Source organism: Podarcis bocagei, assembly GCF_964188305.1.
Source record: "Podarcis bocagei genome assembly, chromosome: 13".
Classification (NCBI taxonomy): domain Eukaryota; kingdom Metazoa; phylum Chordata; class Lepidosauria; order Squamata; family Lacertidae; genus Podarcis; species Podarcis bocagei.
In genome coordinates, this window is record NC_138138.1 from 10,717,947 (window position 1) to 10,738,451 (window position 20,505).

Here is a 20,505-nt window from a genome sequence, read left to right on the forward strand (position 1 = left end):
GCAAACTCGCCTGACCTGAACCCCATAGAGAATCTATGGGGCGTTGCCAAGTGCAAGATGAGAGACATGAGACCGAGCAATGCAGAAGAGCTGAAGGCTGCTATTGAAGCATCCTGGTCTTCCATAACACCTCAGCAGTGTCACAGGCTGATAGTATCCATGCCACACCGCATTGAGGCAGTAATTGATGCAAAAGGGGCCCAAACCAAGTACTGAGTACATATGCCTGCTTCTACTTCTCAGAGGTCCAATATTGCTCTATTTGCAGTCCTTGTTTTGCTGATTTCATTTAATATTCTAATTTTCTGAGATTGTTAATTTGGGGTAGGCTTGACATATCTCGCTTTGCATGTCATGAGTCTATCTCATATATTAGTTTCGTCTTTTAAGTTGAATTACTGAAATAAATGAACTTTTCCACGAGATTCTAATTTTCCGAGTTTCACCTGTATTTTGTAGCATACCATTTGTAACATACCAAACACATGTTTAAATCCGAACTCTCTCAAAACTAAATCTCGCCTATTCCTTCAAATACTATCAGGAGGAGAATTTTTGACTTTTGTCATTGGGTGGTGTCTCTTCTGGCCTGAGGAACCATGGAGGAGGAAAGAGGCAGGGCCATTTTGTTTCCGTGGCATCAGATTGCTTTGGAACATGCCAAGAGCTCCAATACCTCATAAAGGATGAACATTCTTCTGCCTCTTCAGAAAGAGTCCAGCCTTATCCTCTTGGCCTAGCAAAGCCCGGTCAAGCAATACCACCACAATGCCAGAACAGCAGCAGTCAAGACCCCAGCTCAGAGGTAATGGCTCTTTTGCTTCCTTGTGGCAATTGGGGGCCATTTCCCCCTGCACCATATTATACACCATTCCCAAGGGTCCCCCAGCCCTCAGGAGCAAATTTTCCAGGAACCCAATGGGGACGCTACGGTTGTTTCTGTGTGTGTTTTAACTTGGAGCAAGGCTTCCCTCTTCCATTACGTTTCCCCATCTAGCAGGCTTCTGTCTGTTAATCAGGGGAAATTCAGCAGCAAGGGGGAAGTTTTCCCCACCGCTCTATAGAAATGAGAGCTTATACTTGGCCAGGGGTCTGCAACCTTTAAGACAAAAAGAGCCACTTGGACCCGTTTTCGAAAAAAACAACAACTGGGAGCCGCAAAACCATTGTGACATTTAAAACAAATATATCTCCGGAGCCGCGATCTGACAGCAGGCGGGAAGGTGACGTCGGGACGGTGCGTGACTAACGCACGCACCGCCCCCATGCGACGTCACAGCCAGTACAGCGCCCGCCACAGTGGGGAGTGTCGGGGCGCACAATGTGCCTCCTCCCCTCGCTAGTATCCGCCCCGGAGCCGCGACAAAGGTGTAAAAGAGCCACATGCGGCTCCGGAGCCGCGGGTTGCAGACCCCTGTACTTGGCCAAGAGCCAGGGCTGTCTTAAGCATATCTGGCACCGTGGTGCAAAGCTCCCTCTGGTACCCCCTCCCCCATTTCCCAAAGTTTTTTAGGGAGGATGGAGCTGCCAGCAGGGCTGGAGGAGGCGGGCAGCAGCTGGAGGGTGGCTCCTCTGGCTGGGAATAGGCGGAGACTGGATGTGATGCCTCCCATCTCAGCTGGCCACTTTGTGCCATGGTGGCCACAGCAGATGGAGGCTCCGGGCGTGGCGCGGCTTTGGCGCGGCATGGCAGAGGGCGGTGAGCTGATGCCGGGAGGCGCCGTGTCCAGCCTCTGACTCTTCCCTGGCGCCCTCCAGAACTTGGCACCCTGGCGTCCCGCGCCACTAGCTTCAATGGGTAAGACGTCCCTGCCAAGAGCTCTCATCTAATCCAACAGCGGCGAAAGAAAGCACACATTCCAACACCAGCCCTGCAAAGTTCTGCAAACCATCACCAGGCACATTTTGAACTGTAGTAAGTCATACAACAGGGGGTGGAAATCCCTTAATGTCTCCATTGCCATTTTTCTTTGTTCCAGAGAACCAGTGCAACATGACGGACATAATGCAAAGAATTGCCCTTTCCAAGGTAAGACATAAATTGGTGTTTTTAGACTGTGGGGCCAAGGTTGAAGGTCTCCTTGTGGGACAGGTGCATATTGCTGCATTGCAGGGCGTGATTCTCAGGGTCGCTGTTAGGATTTTTATCTCACCAGCTGCTCAGCAAGTAGCACTATGGTTGTTTATACCATGTCAGTGTCTGAGAGCGTGAGACAGGAAGTCTCATTACTGTTGGAGTACTGTGAGAAGTTACTTTCACTTTTGTGTGTGATGGTTGTTCTGTACTGCTGCTGAGAGAAGACATGCTGATGGAGCCTCTCTATATAGACTGTAAATAAAGTAGTTTTAGAGCTACTGATTGACTTTTTCTTCTGCAATGAGATGCCAGAAGACAAGCGTGCTCCTCTCAGGAGGGAGCAGTTGCTTATCGCCTGTTATGTACTGAAGTTCTCACCCTGGGCCAGCAGGGGGATACTGTAGATAGTTATGCAAATGAAGGATCGAAAGTGACGTTCAGTGATTGGATAGTTTTAGAAAGTTGTTACAGTTACGTTGTACTGGAGCTCTATATAAGCAGGCTGACTGAACCCTTCAGCTCAGTTCAGTTCTGGCCTCAGAATAAAGAAGAGCTGTTTGAAGAATCGCTGTGTCGTCTGATATGTTCGCCCACAACTTAACATCACCGGTCTCTCTGGACTGAGGAAGGTTTACAGCCAGAGGGTGACCACCAGAGAGACGCCCCGGTGTCTTGGGAAGGTAGTGGCGTTTTTCTGACTCTATGATTCTATGATGCTAAAATAGGCCAAATTTTTAAAACCTACCGTATTTTTCGCTCTATAACACGCACCAGACCATAACACGCACATAGTTTTTAGAGGAGGAAAACAAGAAAAAAAAATATTCTAAACGAAATAGTGGATATATGATTTTTGTGGTCCATGCTGTGGCCGCAGACATGTGAGCTGATGGTGAGTTTGGAGTAGCCCAATGCAAAAATCCTGAGGATCCATGTGGATCCATGCTTTGTAACCACGGAGGAGGGAAGGAAGGGGAACCATGGATCCTCTGCTCATGACTTGGCAGCAGATCCCATCCGCCACCTGTAGGCATTCCCTCCATAACACGCACAGACATTTCCCCTTACTTTCTAGGAGGAAAAAAGTGAGTGTTATGGTGCAAAAAATACGGTACTTTCGGGACTGCTCATGTGCCCGGATCCTGCTTGTGGATTTAACGCAGGCATCTGCTTGGCCCCTGTGAGAACAGGACGCTGGACTAGATGGGCCATTGGCCGGATCCTGCAGGCTCTTAAGAAATGCTTTTGCAATTAAAAATCTGCAGCAAAATGGATCTACCTAAATTGCAACTTCCAATCAGTAGAGTATATTCAGAATAGAATGGTTGTGAATTAATTGTTTTGATGCCATGCCTATTCCAGATGTATCCACATTGCACTGACTGTCTGAAAGTGCAGCATAATTTAATTTAATTTAAATTTTTAAAATTTCTATACCGCTTTATATTTTTAAGGAAAATCTCAGAGTGGTTTACAGCATATTAAATCAATAAAAGATAAATAAAACAATCTGAGGAAATCCAAAGATAGTCAAAGCAACATAACAGAAAACGAAAATATTATCTTAAAGATTTCAAAATAAAACATTGCAAAGGAGGTCAACTACAGAATACATATTTAACATAGTAGGGCTGATCAGTCTGGGCCCTGCCCCCTAGGCCAGGTGGAAAGGGCCTTGCAGGGAGCAGCCTTCATGCCCCACAGCCCATCACACACACACACATATACACACACACCTTTTCAGACTGACCCCAGAAATAAATTCTATTCTCTCTCTTTGCAAACTGTTCAGGGGGGAAAGTTTGTGCGTCACAGAAGAACTTAGAACCTCTCTCCATTCTGCTGCTGCTTTAGTGAGCAACCTGACGATGGAAACCATAATAATTTTAATGATCCCTTTCTCCCCCCTTCTCCCCCAATGCTCAGCCACCTGTGAACAAGGATATGTACAACACCTTATACACTAAGGACTACATACACTATGATGACTATCACTACCAGGTGCCGACAATGGATGCCTCAGAGGTAGGCAACGTTCTTCTCAACCGTTTTCTGATTTGATCCCAGAATGTCCCGCTTCTCCTTAGGAGGTCCCTATTTTCATCAGAGAAATGTTGGAGGGTATGGAGTTATGTGACCCCCCCCCAGGCCAAGGAGGCATGTAACTATACAACCTTTGGAAGACATCTGAAGGCAGCCCTGTACCTCAGTTTACGAACAGTCCTGTTTACGAACTATTCGGTTTACGAACTCCGCAAAACCAGAAGTAGTGTCCCGGTTTGCGAACTTTACCTCGGTCTACGAACGGAAGCCGAACGGTGGAAGGGCACCGGCGGTGGGAGGCCTCATTAGGGAAAGCGCACCTCAGTTTAAGAATGGATTTGGTTTAAGAACGGACTTCAGGAACGGATTAAGTTCATAAACCGAGGTACCACTGTACAGGGAAGCTTTTTAATGTTTTGTTATGTTTTTCTATATGTTGGAATCCACCCAGAGTGACTGGGGCAACCCAGTCGGATAGGGCATGCCTATTTTCATCAGAGAAATGGTGGACACTGAGCGTTGTGTTTGCAGGAAGTTTCTAATGAATCTTCCCAGCCAGATCCACAGCTTGTGTGAATTGTTTGTGCAGATGGTGAAACTGGAAGGCCAGCTGAAGGCCAAGGAGTTCCATACGCCTGTTGAGCCTGAACCTGTGAAGTACGTTGAAGCAGCTGGCTGCCAAGAAGTTCGACCACCTTATCCTATGGACCTGGGCCGGAGGCTGACCACAAGCCAAGTGGCTCCACCACCATTTCAGCAGGTCCAAGAAGATCCACAGGTCTGCCACCTTCTTCCCAAGCAAAGCGCAGCACAGAAGATGGAGGCGGAGAGACTAGCTCAGCAGGCAGATGCATGTATTCCACCAGGTAAAGAGTCCAGCAGTTCTTTGCCATGTGAGTCTTAAAAACTTAAGGAGATCACTGCGAGATCCAGCCAAAGTCACATCTAGACCAGCAAGCATGACCTGAGCACTGTAGCATGCATTCTCACATTCATGATCTCCAGCGACTGCCTGTAATACTGGAGGCTATATCATTATGTATTATACTATTCATTTCATTTCTATAAAACTTCATATTTTTAAAGGAAAACCTTTTTAAATAAAAAATAATAATTTTAATTGTTAAGTGGGGGGGGGGGGAATCAACACAATTTATTTCGCCATTTCTAGCCTCCATAAATTTGTCTACCGTATTTATTGCTCTATAAGACGCACCCGACCATAAGACGCACCTAGTTTTCAGAGGAGGAAAACAAGAAAAAAAATATTCTGAATCAAATGTTGTTGAAGAGGCTTTGCCCGGCTATCCCTGAAGCCAGAACAGCAAGAGGGATTGCTGCGCAGCAATCCCTCTTGCTGTTCTGGCTTCAGCAATAGCTGCGCAGCCTGCATTCGCTCCATAAGACGCACACCATTTCCCCTTACTTTTTAGGAGGGAAAAAGTGCGTATTATAGAGCGAAAAATACTGTTTTCAACCTGTCCAAGTTGGTAGTCATGACTACATTTTATACAGTGGTACCTTGGGTTACAAACACCTCGGGTTACAAACACTTCGGGTTACAGACTCCGCTAACCTGGAAGTAGTTCCTCGGGCTAAGAACTTTGCCTCAGGATGAGAACACAAATTGGGCACCGGTGGCGCAGAGGCAGTGGGAGGCCTCATTAGCTAAAGTGGTGCTTCAGGTTAAGAATGGTTTCAGGTTAAGAACGGACCTCCGGAACAAATTAGTACATAACCCGAGGTACCACTGTATTTTGATTATCCAACCCAAAGGGCAGATATTCTTTCCATTCTTTACCAACTCAGCTTTTGCAACTAAGGGACCCAACACTGTTAGCAAACATTTCTTTTCTAGCATTTATTTTTTTTAAAGAGAAAGCTGTGGTTTTTTCCCCCATCACCCAGCAAAACCTACAATAGCCTCTTAGCACAGGTCATTGCTGTAGTAGCGAATGAGTGAAGTAGGGCATGAGTGAAGAACAACTAATTTTGCAGTGCCCGTCTTACAAATGTGGACTTGCCCCTTCCCCAGATCAAATACCGTCTCCTTGCGTCTGCCCAGAAAAGGGCCAGAACTGGAGCGACTATCAACAGTTTCTCTTGGAAACGCAGCGAGCTACTCAAATGCAACTTCGTGAAATTAAGAAATCACATGTGGGATCTACTGTGTTCCAGCCAGGTCAGTTGAGTTAAATTAAACACACACAACCGCTTGAGGATATTTTGGTAAATATTCCCAAAGAAATACAAGATGATGCATAATACAGTGGTACCTCGCAAGACGAATGCCTCGCAAGACGAAAAATGCGCAAGACGAAAGAGTTTTCCGTTTTTTGAGTCGTTCTGCAAGACGAATTTCCCTATGGGCTTGCTTCGCAAGATGAAACGTCTTACGAGTTCTTGCGAGTTTGTTTCCTTTTTCTTAAAGCCGTTAAGCCGTTAATAGCCGCTAAGCCGCTAATAGCCGCTAAGCCGCTAATAGCTGTGCTTCACAAGACGAAAAAACCGCAAGACTCGCGGAACGGATTAATTTTGTCTTGCGAGGCACCACTGTACTCTTAATGACAGCAGAAGAGAAACAAACTGTGCCAACTTCTGTTGGTGGCTGAATATTCTCTCTTTTCATAGAAGTTTATCCCAGGACCGAACCAAGTACTTACCAAAGAGATTACGTCCCCTGGCCCAGACTCCGAAGTGGATTTTGTAGCGCAAATAGGAATTTCTCCAATCTTGTCTTTGACGATGGCTACTACACTGAGTAAGAGTCTTTGCAAATACTTTATTGGTGCGGTGGGGGGGACTAAAGGAAGCAACAGAACAGTAACATTTATACTCATACATTACATTACGGGTCTCAGGATCCGTTCAATGCAAGGTATCTTTTGTTGGCGGTTTGCGTGTCCAAAAGGATATCCAAAGGAGATGGACAATTATAAGATGTACAGTGGTACCTTGGTTTTCGAGCATCTCGGAAGCCAAATGTTTCGCCAAAAACCTGGAAGTAAATGCTTCCGTTTTCAAACGCGCCTCAGAAGTTGAATGGATTCTGCTGGATGTTTATCAGTTTTCTCAATGGAACTTGCAGCCAGCCCTTTGGGCCTCGGTTTTCAAACATTTCGGAAGTCAAACGGTCTTCCGGAATGGATTACGTTCGAGAACCAAGGTACCACTGTCCTTTACAATGCAGTAAATTCTTCAAACCATAAAGAATGGTGGGTTTTTGTCCTTCCAAGCTCAAATCATTGCACCCACAAGGGCTTACACCAGGGGTCAGAAACTTTATCAGCAGGGGGCCGGTCCACTGTCCCTCAGACCTTGTGGGGGGTTGGACTATATTTTGAAAAAAGAAAAAATGAACGGATTCCTATGCCCCACAAATAACCCAGAGATGCATTTTAAATAAAAGGACACATTCTACTCATGTAAAATCACGCTGATTCCTGGACTGTCCGTGGGCCAGATTTAGAAGGCGATTGGGCCGGATCCGGCCCCCGGGCCTTAGTTTGCCTACCATAGCTCTCAACCTTTCCCTTTTCTTGTGAGGAATTTAAGGGAATTTCCCTTTAAAAAAAGGGAAAGATTGACATCTATGTTGCCTACCCATGGCTTACTCCGTATTTCTGAAAGAGGCGTTCTCAGCACCGTGTTGCCAGAATCCGTCTGAACTAGTCCATCAGTTTAGCCTTAAAACTCCACCAAAACGCTGCAGAAATTAAATAGCCCACTTCCAGAAGTTACTGGTGCTGGAGCCATTTTCTTCATGCAATGGGATTCCCATGAGCAACAGTGCAACTGAGCAGAAGGCTACAAAGTTATCTGACTTAGTTGAAATATACTCAGAGTCAAGAGTGGATTTCATGCTCTTTATTCAGCTCATAGTGGTGAGGAGGAATGAATGTCCCCCTCAAAGTATCTGCTTTATATACATTATTTACACAGTGGGCTGCACATGATTGGCTAATTCCAGAATTCTCTTGTAGGCCAATCAGGTTGTGGATTCACTTCCATCTAGAGCTGGATTGGGTGGCTCCTGCAGACCAATCATACTGCTGCATTGTTCTAGGACCAATCAGAATGCTGCATTCTGAATCCTATTGTTCTAGGACCAATCAGACTGCTGCATTTCGGATCCTATTCAACTCAGTACATAACATTAGCCATATGGCTTCTAAAGTTAAGAGGGTACACACACACACACCCCGGATTCTCCATTTTATCCTGCCATGACTCTCCCTCGCTCTTTCTCTCTCCTCCCTCCCCCCAATACAGGAACCCCTGGGTATCTGAATACATGGACAACTACAATATTTTCTTGAAGAAGCTGAACTGGAAGAATCGGAACTCTGTGTCATCTTTCTGCTCAGCAGTCAAGCCTGTAACCAATTTCTGTCACCGGATGCCCTCTCAAACACCAATAGCAGTGAACACAGCACCTTGAAAGTGTACAGCAATAGTTATTATGGTATGTTCTAAATTGGACCCTGTGGTATCAGGGGTGCCCTTGGCAACAGTAATTGAAGGTGGGGCTCCAGTCCATGGTGTGTGGATTTGGCTGTCGGCTCTACTTACAAAAGAGGGCACACACTTGCATAAAATTCTCGTGTTCTTTGTGTCTTGTGCAAATTTGTGTCCTCTTTTGCAAGCAGGGTGAAGGACTACCTGCCCACCCAGTCCCGAATTTACGTACTGTATAAGCTAAACAAGCTATAGATTAGGGCCCCACTCTCTTGGGGGGCCCCAAAAAATTTTTAAAGGGTAAAAAACTGGATGTATATTTTCAAAATATAAGATAAAAAAACAAGTAAAATGGCTTTAGATACCTATTAGGTCCATAAATTACCATATAGCATATATTCAACACAAAAAACAGCAGCAATTTGTTGTTGACAAAGGACAGCTGGACATATAAAGGGCCCCATTACCATCAGTAGATTAAAGGTAAATGTAAAGGGTCCCCTGACCGTTAGGTCCAGTCGCGGACGACTCTGGGGTTGCGCACTCATCTCGCTCTATAGGCCGAGGGAGCCGGCGTTTGTCCGCAGACAGCTTCCAGGTCATGTGGCCAGCATGACTAAGCCACTTCTGGTGAACCAGAGCAGCACACAGAAATTCCATTTACTGTATTTTTCGCTCTATAGGACGCACTTTTTCCCCTTCAAAAATGAAGGGGAAATGTGTGTGCGTCCTATGGAGCGAAGACGCCATAGCCCCGCGACCCTCTCCCGGCTGGAGAGGTGACGCGCGGCTATGGCAGAAGCCTCTCTGCTGCGCCTTTCCGCTGCTCCCTGACCTGCTCTTTGGGGCTGGTGGTGGGCTTCCCCCCGCCAGCCCCAAAGAGCAGGTCGAAAGGAACCTGAAGCCTGGAGAGCGAGAGGGGTCAGTGCGCACCGACCCCTCTCGCTCTCCAGGCTTCCAAGGTAGCCGCCTGAACGGCACCTTGTTTTAGAGCGGGAAAACAAGAGGTGGAAAGTTCTCCCCCTCTCTGTGCAGCGCTTCCTGCCGCTTCACTGAAGGGGCGCTGGGCAGAGAGGGGGAGAATTTTTTTTTTCTTGTTCTCCCCCCTCTAAAACAAAGTGCGTCCTATTGTCCGGTGCGTCCTATGGTGCGAAAAATACGGTACCTTCCCGCCGGAGCGGTACCTATTTATCTACTTGCACTTTGAGGTGCTTTCAAACTGCTAGGTGGGCAGGAGCTGGGACCGAGCAACAGGAGCTCATCCCGTTGAAGGATTCGAACCACTGACCTTCTGATCAGCAAACGTAGGGCCTCATCAAACCTAAATCCGGCCCTGCCCCACCCCCAACTAATCAGTGGCCACATCCAAGTAATAAAACATCAGACAGACAGTGTGCCACCAGGTGAAGCTTTTTCTAGAATTATTTCCATATGAGAAAAAGGCTAATGTGTCAAATTTCTGCCTGTTTAAAGACACAATATCCCTGCTTTCTCTCTGTGCCAATCCTAAATCACATAAAGAATTCTAGAAGTGGTAAAACAGTTGCGATATTGTAGATCATGGGTGGGAAACCCTTTTTTGGCTCTGCAGGTTGGGCAAGGCTATCCACCTGTCAGTCATCTGGCACCACAATCATGTGACTGGGTGCTTTGAAGTCCCGAAGTCAGAGCTTCAAATCACCACACACAGCCCATTCGCCCTATACAAACTGAAATGCCGCTAGCCTTTGAAATCCGCCTGTCTCCAAATTTTGCAATGCAGTTCTCTAAACAATAACATGTGGGGGGGGGGGGGAATCTGTGAAACTGCATCTAAAAATGAACATATCAGTGAAAGTAACATGCAAAATATGGCACTTAAGGCTGGAAAAATTAGAAACAGAAAGAAACAGGGGTGGACAAATCTATCCATCTCTGCTCCCAAGTGAAACTTGCATAGGTGCATTTTGTAGTGAAACGTTCACAGAAGGTATGAGGATTTCTTATCTGGAAATGATCCAGCTGTACTAAAATCATTTAAACTATTGCTGGGTCAAAAGAAATCTCAGCAGTTCTTGACACTTCAGTCTTTGGGTTTGATTGTGAGGAGATACAGCAAGCAGATTCTTTTATATTTGAGCATGTATGCCTTATGGGACGCGGGTGGCGCTGTGGGTTAAACCACAGAGCTTAGGACTTGCTGATTGGAAGGTCGGCGGTTCGAATCCCCGTGACGGGGTGAGCTCCCGTTGCTCGGTCCCTGCTCCTGCCAACCTAGCAGTTTGAAAGCATGTCAAAGTGCAAGTAGATAAATAGGTACCGCTCCGCCGGGAAGGTAAACAGCGTTTCCGTGCGCTGCTCTGGTTTGCCAGAAGCAGCTTAGTCATGCTGGCCACATGACCCGGAAGCTGTACACTGGCTCCCTCGGCCAATAAAGCGAGATGAGCGTCACAACCCCAGAGTCGGCCACGACTGGACCTAATGGTCAGGGGTCCCTTTATTTACCTTTACCTCTATTTACCTTGCTGGTTCATTCCACATGCTATTCCACATGCCTTGCTGGTCTATTCCACATGCTAAAGTGACACAGAAGGAGATGGATTCATCAATCCCTGGCTCTATTTAGTTAGCACGAATTTGTTGAATATTGTATTGAAGCCCTCTATGCCAGTGATGTCACATCTTGTGGCAGTGGGTTCCGTAAGTTAATTATGTAATAGGTGAAGAAGAACGCCCTCTCTTTCCTGCATAGAGCTCTGCATTTATTCCCATTATGAAAGTTATTGTTTTAGCTTCTGGAAGTATCGAGCCCTGAAATGCACACTAGATATATTTATTTTATTTTTTCTTTCTTTCTGGTTCTAGTTCTGCAAGCAACACAGGATACCAGCTATGGACATTTGGACACAGGACCTTGGAGGCCTGAAGACCTGTTAGATAGCAGAGACAGTTGTTTATATTTAGTGTATTTTTACATTTGTGTATATCATAGCAGGGATATGATATACCTGCTTACCAAAGTAAAACCAGAGCCCTAATTTGAACGGTGTATTGAAATGGACAGTACCACTGTGCAATGCATGTATCTTAGAATCAATAATCAAAGATAGAATTGTTCAGGTCGCTGTGCCTTTTAAATAAACAACAAATGGACAAAACAAACTGGGGTGGCTTGCTGCACTCATTTTGCCTAAGACTGTGTTTGGCCACCTGAACGATTCTTCGTGGCTGGCTTGTGGTTTTTTAAAATGAAATTGTTCTGTCCTAATTTTTAGCTGTAAGTCACCTTGAGTCCTGGTCAGGGGAAAAGGTGGTGTAATAATAATAATAATAATAATAATAATAATAATAATAATAATAATAATAGCCCCCCCCTTTAGCATGCTTCTAGGAGTTCTCTGAACCTTGCATGTTGGACTCTCAAAATCCATTTGGAATAATCATCCTGAGCAGTTTTGAGAATTGATTCAGGTAGGTCGCTGTGTTGGTCTGACGCAGTCAAAATATATAAGAAAATTGTCCAGTAGCACCTTAGAGACCAACTAAGTTTGTTCTTGGTATAAGTGCATGCACATGAAAGCTTATACCAAGAACAAACTTAGTTGGTCTCTAAGGTGCTAAAGGTATAGGTAAAGGGACCCCTGACCATTAGGTCCAGTCGCAGATGACTCTGGGGTTGCGGCGCTCATCTCGCTTTATTGGCCGAGGGAGCCGGCGTACAGCTTCCGGTCATGTGGCCAGCATGACTAAGCCGCTTCTGGTGAACCAGAGCAGCACATGGAACGCCGTTTACCTTCCCGCCGGAGCGGTACCTATTTATCTACAGTGGTGCCCCGCAAGACGAATGCCTCGCAAGACGAAAAAACCGCTAGACGAAGAGAATCACAGAACGGATTCTTTTCGTCTTGCGAGGCACCACTGTACTTGCACTTTTTTGTGTGCTTTCGTACTGCTAGGTGGGCAGGAGCAGGGACCAAGCAACGGGAGCTCACCCCATTGCGGGGATTTGAACCGCCGACCTTCCGATCAGCAATTCCTAGGCTCTGTGGTTTAACCCACAGCGCCACCCACGTCCTTCCTCTCTAAGGTGCTACTGGACAATTTTTGTATAAGTTTTGAGAATTCTTAGCTCGGGTGGGTTGGAGGGATCAGGCTTTTACATTCATCTTAGATTTCAACAGAAAGACTGGGCCCTATTCCAAATGCTCCCTCTCAGCCTTCCAAAATCCCAGCCTTAACTGCTGCCCTTGTCTAGCAACAAACTGAGTCACAGAGGAGCCAAACCAGGTGTACAATTTCTAGAATTGCATATGCTGCCTTCCTTCCTGCAGGTGGTGCTGTTTCCATGCTGATCTTTATATAACCAATACTAAAAGTGTTCAGAGAGGATAATTTCAATACAGTGGTACCTCTGGTTACGAACGCTCTGGTTACAAACGCTTCAGGTTATGAACTCTGCTAACCCGGAAGTAGCTGCTCCTGGTTGCAAACTTTGCCCCAAGATGCGAACAGAAATTGCGCACCACAGGCGCATGCGCAGCGGGAGGCCCCATTAGTGAAAGCACGCCTCAGGATAAGAATGGTTTCAGCTTAAGAACAAACCTCCGGAACGAATTAAGTTCGTAACCAGAGGTGGTTGTTGTTGTTTAGTCATTTAGTCGTGTCCGACTCTTTGTGACCCCGTGGACCAGAGCACCCCAGGCACTTTTGTCTTCCACTGCCTCCCGCAGTTTAGTCAAACTCATGCTGGTAGCTTTGAGAACACTGTCCAACCATCTCGTCCTCTGTTGTCCCCTTCTCCTTGTGCCCTCCATCTTTCCCAGCATCAGGGTCTTTTCCAGGGAGTCTTCTCTTCTCATGAGGTAGCCAAAGTATTGGAGCTTCAGCTTCAGGATCTGTCCTTCCAGTGAGCACTCAGGGCTGATTTCCTTAAGAATCGATAAGTCTGATCTTCTTGCAGTCCATGGGACTCTCAAGAGTCTCCTCCAGTACCATAACCAGCGGTAACCAGAGGTACCACTGTATAAATAACCCATATTGCATAAGCCTTGGCTGCATCCCATACACCAATCTGCCTCCTCAGTGGTCTTACATGGGAGGAGAAAGACAAATACAGTGGTACCTTGGGTTACATACGCTTCAGGTTACACACTCCGCTAACCCAGAAATAGTGCTTCAGGTTAAGAACTTTGCTTCAGGATAAGAACAGAAATCGGGCTCCGGCGGCAGCGGGAGGCCCCATTAGCTAAAGTGGTGCTTCAGGTTAAGAACAGTTCCAGGTTAAGAACGGACCTCCGGAACGAATTAAGTACTTAACCCGAGGTACCACTGTACTTTGTGTAAAAGAATCACAAAGCTGCTTTTCCAACAGTTATTAAGGCATTTTCCGTGTAATAAGCAGCCACTTCTGCAAGAGATGCTAAGACAGGGAATTAACAGAGGCTCACCGGGCACAGACTGAAATTCCCATCTCTTTCAGATTTAGCAAGTGCAGAGCAGGAGCGATTTGGATCAGGAACAGAACGTTGGGGGAAGAGCTTGCTGCCACACAGTTTTCTCCCCACCCTCCACCCCCGCTGCTATTTTTAGAGAAAGTGTTTGCGTACCATTCTGAATGCACAGTCCTTAACAAGGCAAATAGTAGCTGTTTGGGCAGCAACCTTCACTGGAAAAATGCAATGGGGTGAAAGGGTTAAATCCCCCCCCCCCCGCAGTCGCAATGCAGCCCAGTGTAGTTTTTTATTTGTGGAAGAGACAGCCTTGGATTTGTGGTATCTCATATGGTTTGGTCCTTTGGCCTTGAGGTGTTTTTTGTGAAGAGCAAAGATTCATACAGTTACCTCCGAGGATGTGGACAGGCTGCTTGGATGAGCGAAACCTGTCTCCTTGCCCATCCTGGCTCATAAAAGCGAGCCAGGAAGGGCTGGGTAATGGGCTCTGCAGGGTGGTGAACGCTTCCCTCTGTGAGGGAGTCTTCCCAGGCCCTCTTCAAGAGGCGATTATCCAACCGCTTCTTAAAAAAACATCTTTGGACCTTGACACTATGGCCAACCATCGCTCCGTCTCAAATTTGTGAAGGGAGCTCTGTGGTGCTGCAAAGGTTCAAAGCTCTCATGCAGGGGGAGAGGGAGAAATTGTTTTGTTTGACAAGGAAAGGGAAGGACTAAGCTAAACAACAAGGAAGCCACAACTACACTAGGAAGGCCAGGTCTGTTTTCAGTATTGCCGCTATCTCAATGGGAGAACGTTCAGGCCATTCGTTTTATCACCTTTTAAACACGGGACTATTTTCAGATGTCAGCATTCAACCATACAGGTGAAACTCAGCAAATTAGAATATCGTGGAAAAGCTCTTCTGCATTGCTCGGTCTCATGTCTCTCATCTGTCTCTTGACAAATCTCTTTTCTGGTGAGAGCAGCTTTTGCATCTCATTTGGAAACCAAGGACCCAGAGTCTGGAGGAAGAATGGGGAGGCACACAATGCCAGATGCTTGAAGTCCAGTGTGAAGTTTCCACAGTCTGTGTTGATTTGGGGGGGCATGTCATCAGCTGGTGTTGGTCCACTGTGCTTCATTAAGTCCAGGGTCAACGCAGCCATCTACCAGGAGATTTTGGAGCACTTCATGCTTCCTTCCTCAGACAAGCTTTATGGGGATGCTGATTTCATTTTCCAGCAGGACTTTGTCACCTGCCCACACTGCCCAAAGTACCAAAACCTGGTTCAATGCCCATGGGATTACTGTGCTTGATTGGCCAGCAAACTCTCCTGACCTGAACCCCATAGAGAATCTATGAGGCACTGCCAAGAGAAAGATGAGAGACATGAGACCAAGCAATGCAGAAGAGCTGAAGGCTGCTATTGAAGCATCCTGGTCTTCCATAACACCTCAGCGGTGCCCAGGCTGATAGCATCCATGCCACGCAGCATTGAGGCAGTAATTGATGCAAAAGGGGCCCAAACCAAGTACTGAGTACATATGCATGCTTCTAATTCTCAGAAGTCCAATATTGCTCTATTTGCAATCCTTGTTTTGCTGATTTCTTTTAAAATTCTAATTTTCTGAGATTGTTAATTTGGGGTTTTCATCAGCTGTACGCCATGATCATCACAATTATAACAAATAAAGGCTTGACATATCTTGCTTTGCATGTCATGAGTCTATCTCATATATTAGTTTCGTCTTTTAAGTTGAATTACTGAAATAAATGAACTTTTCCACGATATTCTAATTTTGCGAGTTTCACCTGCAATCAGCTCCGACATCACAAAAGAACGCCGTGATTTATTTTGCCGACAACTAAATTGCAGCAACACGACAGCCCCCATCTTGCCATGTTTACCAGGACGGAAGTCCCACTATGTTTTTTTAATGCTACTTCTGGCAGAAATGTGCTTAGGATGGACCTATGCCAAGCGTGTTTAGGAAGAGACCACCCTTCAGAAATCATAGAATTGCAGAGTTGGAAGGGATCTGTTATGTACTAAGCTTGGATCCTAGTACAATAGGCAAGTAGGATCCTAGAATGCAACAACTGATTGGCCTGCAGGAAAAGACCAATCAGGCTCCAGGAGAGAAGCAGAATCAGCCAATCAGACGGGACTCATGGTGTAAATAATGCATATAAAAGCCTGAGGTTTGGGGGGCAATTCAATCACTGTTTTACAAGCTGCAATAAAGAGCATGAAATCACTACAGGACTCCAAGTAGATTTCAGGATCCCAAGAATCATCTAGTCCAACTCCCTGCATTGCAGCAATGAAAGCCGGAAAATATTTTGCCTTTTAAAATCCCTTCATGGTTTCTGGTTCATTCTGCACTGCCAGATGCTCTCAGCTTTCATCTTTTAAAATTATGAACCTTGAGAGAAATCAGGTTTGGAAGCCGTTCTATTAGATTTCCTTTGCTCCAAACACCCGGTCTTGCCTGCTTTATTTCAATTTCCTGTTGCATCTCTTTCAAGTTCATGCTATTATTCCTTAGACATGCTGGCATTTGGGCTATTCTTGGTCCTGTGAAGATTTTTCTCCTCCACGATGCCCCTATTTCTGTTCCTGCTGCTTCAAAGTGGCCTTTAAATTATTGTGCGACAGTTCATGAAAGCTCTGTGCCAAGCTAACAGCTTTCTTCCTTTAGTTCTTCCTTCCACACCAGGGGTAGCTAACTTGCAGATTTCCAAGTAATGTTGGCTCCCCATTTCCCATCATTCCCGGAGAGTGGCCCGCCATGATGGGAGTTGTAGTCCAACAATACCTGGAAGGCGGAGGTGAGCCACATCCTGTTCTACATAGAGTTCATGCAGTTCAACAAACAAACCCAAGTCTCCAATATTATCTCCAAGGAGCATGTGGGATTTGTTTCCGTCTTCCTCATTTCCAAACCCTGCTTTCCTTTAATGCAAAGGTCGCCGACATGTAATCTTCCGGGCTTTGTTGGACTACAATTCCCATCATCCTTGGTTAGGACTGATGGGAGCTGAAGTCCACAATATCTGGAGTATATCATGCTGGCTTCCCCTGCTCCATTCACCCCTTGCCAACAACAGCTAATTCAATTTCTTTTTTAAAAATGTGTTTTATTGGCTATATTAAGAAGGTTGATTGCCAAAGAATTGAAGCTTTTGAATTATGGTGCTGGAGGAGACTCTTGAGAGTCCCATGGACTGCAAGATGCTATTACTATCCTAGCTGCAGTGGTCTCATTTCAGAAAATTCTTTTTTCGATTTTGGTATTACTTTTCCTAAAAGGCCCAGTAGGTAAGCCTCTGGTTTTTTCCTTAATGGGATTTTAAGTATTTTTTTCAACTCCTTAGCATGTTTCTGTGAGGTGTGATCTGATAGATCCTCTGATCCATGGGACCTCATCCCAGGGGGCCATACAATTGCAGCTAAAAGCATTCTGTTTGAATTTCCCAATGAAAATTTCTGCATTCTGCCATTTCTGACAGCATTGCAGACAACCTATGCTTGATTTCTTTCTCTGTGATGATCTTTACATACGTAGTTGCAGTCTATCCCTGAATGAACCATGACGACCATATTTTAAAGTAAAAGATCCCTGTACACTCAGTTTACAAACCGTCTCACGGACCATTTGCCTGCCTAGGTGCATCAATAGCAATTGGCCAGGTGCCACAACAAAGGATGGCGGTGCAATTCGGTTGGGAAATGGCCACAAACTTGATCTTTTTTCCAAAATTTTTTGAAGAGGACAGCAAACCCATTGCCAGAACAAATGAGTGTGTGAGGATAAGCCAGATGGAGAACAGTCTGTTAAATAGGGAAGAGAACAGTTATGTAAATGGTTTGCTTGATTTTATACTAGTTGGGTTTCCAGTAACAGGATGAAAGTAGGTAGTTTTAGGATTCTAAATTATCGATTGTGTTCAGTGGGTCTTGCTTCCAGATAACTCCAAAGGACTGGAGCATCAGCAGCTTATTTCCTAGTGGTGGGTTTGGTTTAAATTTGTTATAAGAAACAGACATTAAAGGCGGCAAATATGAAGATGGCATTCTTCTCATATTTTCCCAATTTGCAAGGAGTGTCTCAGTAAGTGGGCACATTTTTCCATTATATTTTTCACCCCCCCCCAAAAAAAGAACCCCAGAATCATACCCCCACCTTATGGAAGTAAAGGTAAAGGTAAAGGTAAAGGGACCCCTGACCATTAGGTCCAGCCGTGGCCGACTCTGGGGTTGCGGCGCTCATTTCGCTTTATTGGCCGCGGGAGCTGGCGTACAGCCGGCATGACATGTGGCCAGCATGACTAAGCTGCTTCTGGTGAACCAGAGCAGCGCACGGAAACATCGTTTACCTTCCCACCGGAGTGGTACCTATTGATCTACTTGCACTTTTGAGGCGCTTTCGAACTGCTAGGTTGGCAGGAGCTGGGACCGAGCAACGGGAGCTCACCCCATCGCGGGGATTCGAACCGCCAACCTTCTGATCGGCAAGCCCTAGGCTCTGTGGTTTAATCCACAGCGCTACTCACGTCCCCCTTATGGAAGTAGAGTGGTCTATATTCAAGGGCCAAACTACATGCTATATACTAACAGTGCTGTTTGCAGCTTTGCCTCCCAATTTCCTTGAATTTCTAGAGAAACAGAGGCATTTGGGAAAGTGCAACAGAGAAATGGGGTTCATTCCTTCCCATCATCAGCTCCTCTCCGAAATGTCCAGACACCCCAGGCTACAAGTGATGGGGAGGAGACCCTATTCTTGCTCGCTCCAGGTCTAACTCCAGTTTCTACTGGAGTGGACAGGATACGGCCTTCAGGAGAGATCTCCAGACGCATTAACTGAAAGTCAGCACACAGATTTCCTAATTTTCCTCTTCTCTTCCCATTCTTTTTAGATATGTTGTTGTTTAGTCGTTTAGTCGTGTCTGACTCTTCGTGACCCCATGGACCAGAGCACCCCAGGCACTCCTGTCTTCCACTGCCTCCCGCAGTTGGGTCAAACTCATGCTGGTAGCTTCGAGAACACTGTCCAACCATCTCGTCCTCTGTGGTCCCCTTCCCCTTGTGCCCTCAATCTTTCCCAACATCAGGGTCTTTTCCAGGGAGTCTTCTCTTCTCATGAGGTGGCCAAAGTCTTGGAGCCTCAGCTTCAGGATCTGTCCTTCCAGTGAGCACTCAGGGCTGATTTCCTTCAGAATGGATAGGTTTGATCTCCTTGCAGTCCATGGGACTCTCAAGAGTCTCCTCCAGCACCATAATCCAAAAGCATCAATTCTTCGGTGATCAGCTTCAACTTTCACTTCCATACATCACTACTGGGAAACTTTTTAGATATATAATCTATTAAAAGTACGAGCCATTGTTTTAAACTAAACTTCCGATGTTGACAGAAAGACGGTGTTTGTGCCTGTGAATTCAGGGAAACCTTTTGCGGCAAGAGATCATATCTTTGAGGGAAACAGGTCCTCTTGTGATGATCTGGTGTGAGTCACTTGAAAAAGATGCTTGTATTTATACCTCCCAACCGCCCGACTCTTCATCTCTTCGATTCAGCTGCCAGCATAGGAAGTGTAGGCAGTGGAAGTTTTTTCCCCATCCTTTTTTCAAATGAGCACTGGGAGAAATATCAGATTACAACCAACTCTGTTGCAGAGGAGGTGGATTAATCATGCACACTCGCTGAAAGAGACTCTGCTTTTTTCGGCAAGCCAGAGAACAGCCTAGTGCTGAAATCAGATTTTTAAAAATGTAATACCATCATTACCAAAGAGGCAAGAGAAAGGTGAGTCCCCTTGTCATTCCTTCATTGTCATTGCGTTGCTGTATTTAGTTTCCCATCCCAGTGCTGATTTTATTTGGAAGTGTATTGTGGATATATATTTTCCTTCTTTCAAATTCCGTCTGATTTTTACCATACAGCTTAATGGCAAAGGAGGAGGCCGGTTTGTAACATGAACGTTGTACATTACAGGAATTTGTGTAGATGTTGTTTCGATGTTATGTACTGAAAAACAGAAGATGAGCAGAGCTGTGCATTTTTAAATCAAATATCCAAAAATATTGGGCATTTTGACTGCTTCTAAAGCATATGGAAGTTCTGCAAACATGCAACTTCAAAGGCTGTCAAACGAGTCAGAAAAGAACAAAAAAGAGCAAAGCTTAGAAGAATACCTACTCTCAAAGGTCCAGCAAGTTTGGTGGTTGGTTATTTTGTTCTTCGCATTATTGCTCTCTGTCACTAATGTCGCCAGCGGTATTTCATTCGAAGGACAGAATTGTCTCTTTCTTTTCCATCCAAATCTTGGAGCCAGTCCTCCATGCTCCCCTGATCTGAAGGATAATCAACCATCTACTGTCTAGAAACACCCATTTTGATAGCCAAATTTTGATTTGGGGGGGATTTGGTTCTGTTACAATTTTCAAGTATTATTCAGTGTTGTGCCTGCTCTCCCTACTCTGACGATGCTGTCCTCAAAGAGGAACATTCAT

At 45.7% G+C, this 20,505-nt stretch overlaps 1 protein-coding gene across 1 annotated transcript; it reads left to right on the forward strand.

The window, feature by feature from the left end:
- The first annotated feature begins 694 nt into the window (after window positions 1–694).
- Window positions 695–11,719, forward strand: LOC308571235 (uncharacterized protein). Its single transcript, XM_081166798.1, has 8 exons — window positions 695–805; window positions 1,980–2,029; window positions 4,004–4,102; window positions 4,710–4,986; window positions 6,156–6,302; window positions 6,752–6,881; window positions 8,393–8,585; window positions 11,423–11,719. The coding sequence occupies exons 1-7, from the start codon at window positions 769–771 to the stop codon at window positions 8,559–8,561; spliced, it is 909 nt and encodes a 302-aa protein (XP_081022924.1). The 5' UTR covers window positions 695–768; the 3' UTR covers window positions 8,562–8,585; window positions 11,423–11,719.
- The last annotated feature ends 8,786 nt before the right edge of the window (window positions 11,720–20,505 follow it).

Bases quoted from the DNA above. Each gene is read 5' to 3' on its own strand.
- LOC308571235 (XM_081166798.1), top strand. From the start codon at position 769: ATGCCAGAACAGCAGCAGTCAAGACCCCAGCTCAGAG. The intron at 4,103-4,709 runs GTAGGCAACGTT...TTGTTTGTGCAG, and splicing joins CGACAATGGATGCCTCAGAG to ATGGTGAAACTGGAAGGCCA. The intron at 4,987-6,155 runs GTAAAGAGTCCA...CCCCTTCCCCAG, and splicing joins AGATGCATGTATTCCACCAG to ATCAAATACCGTCTCCTTGC.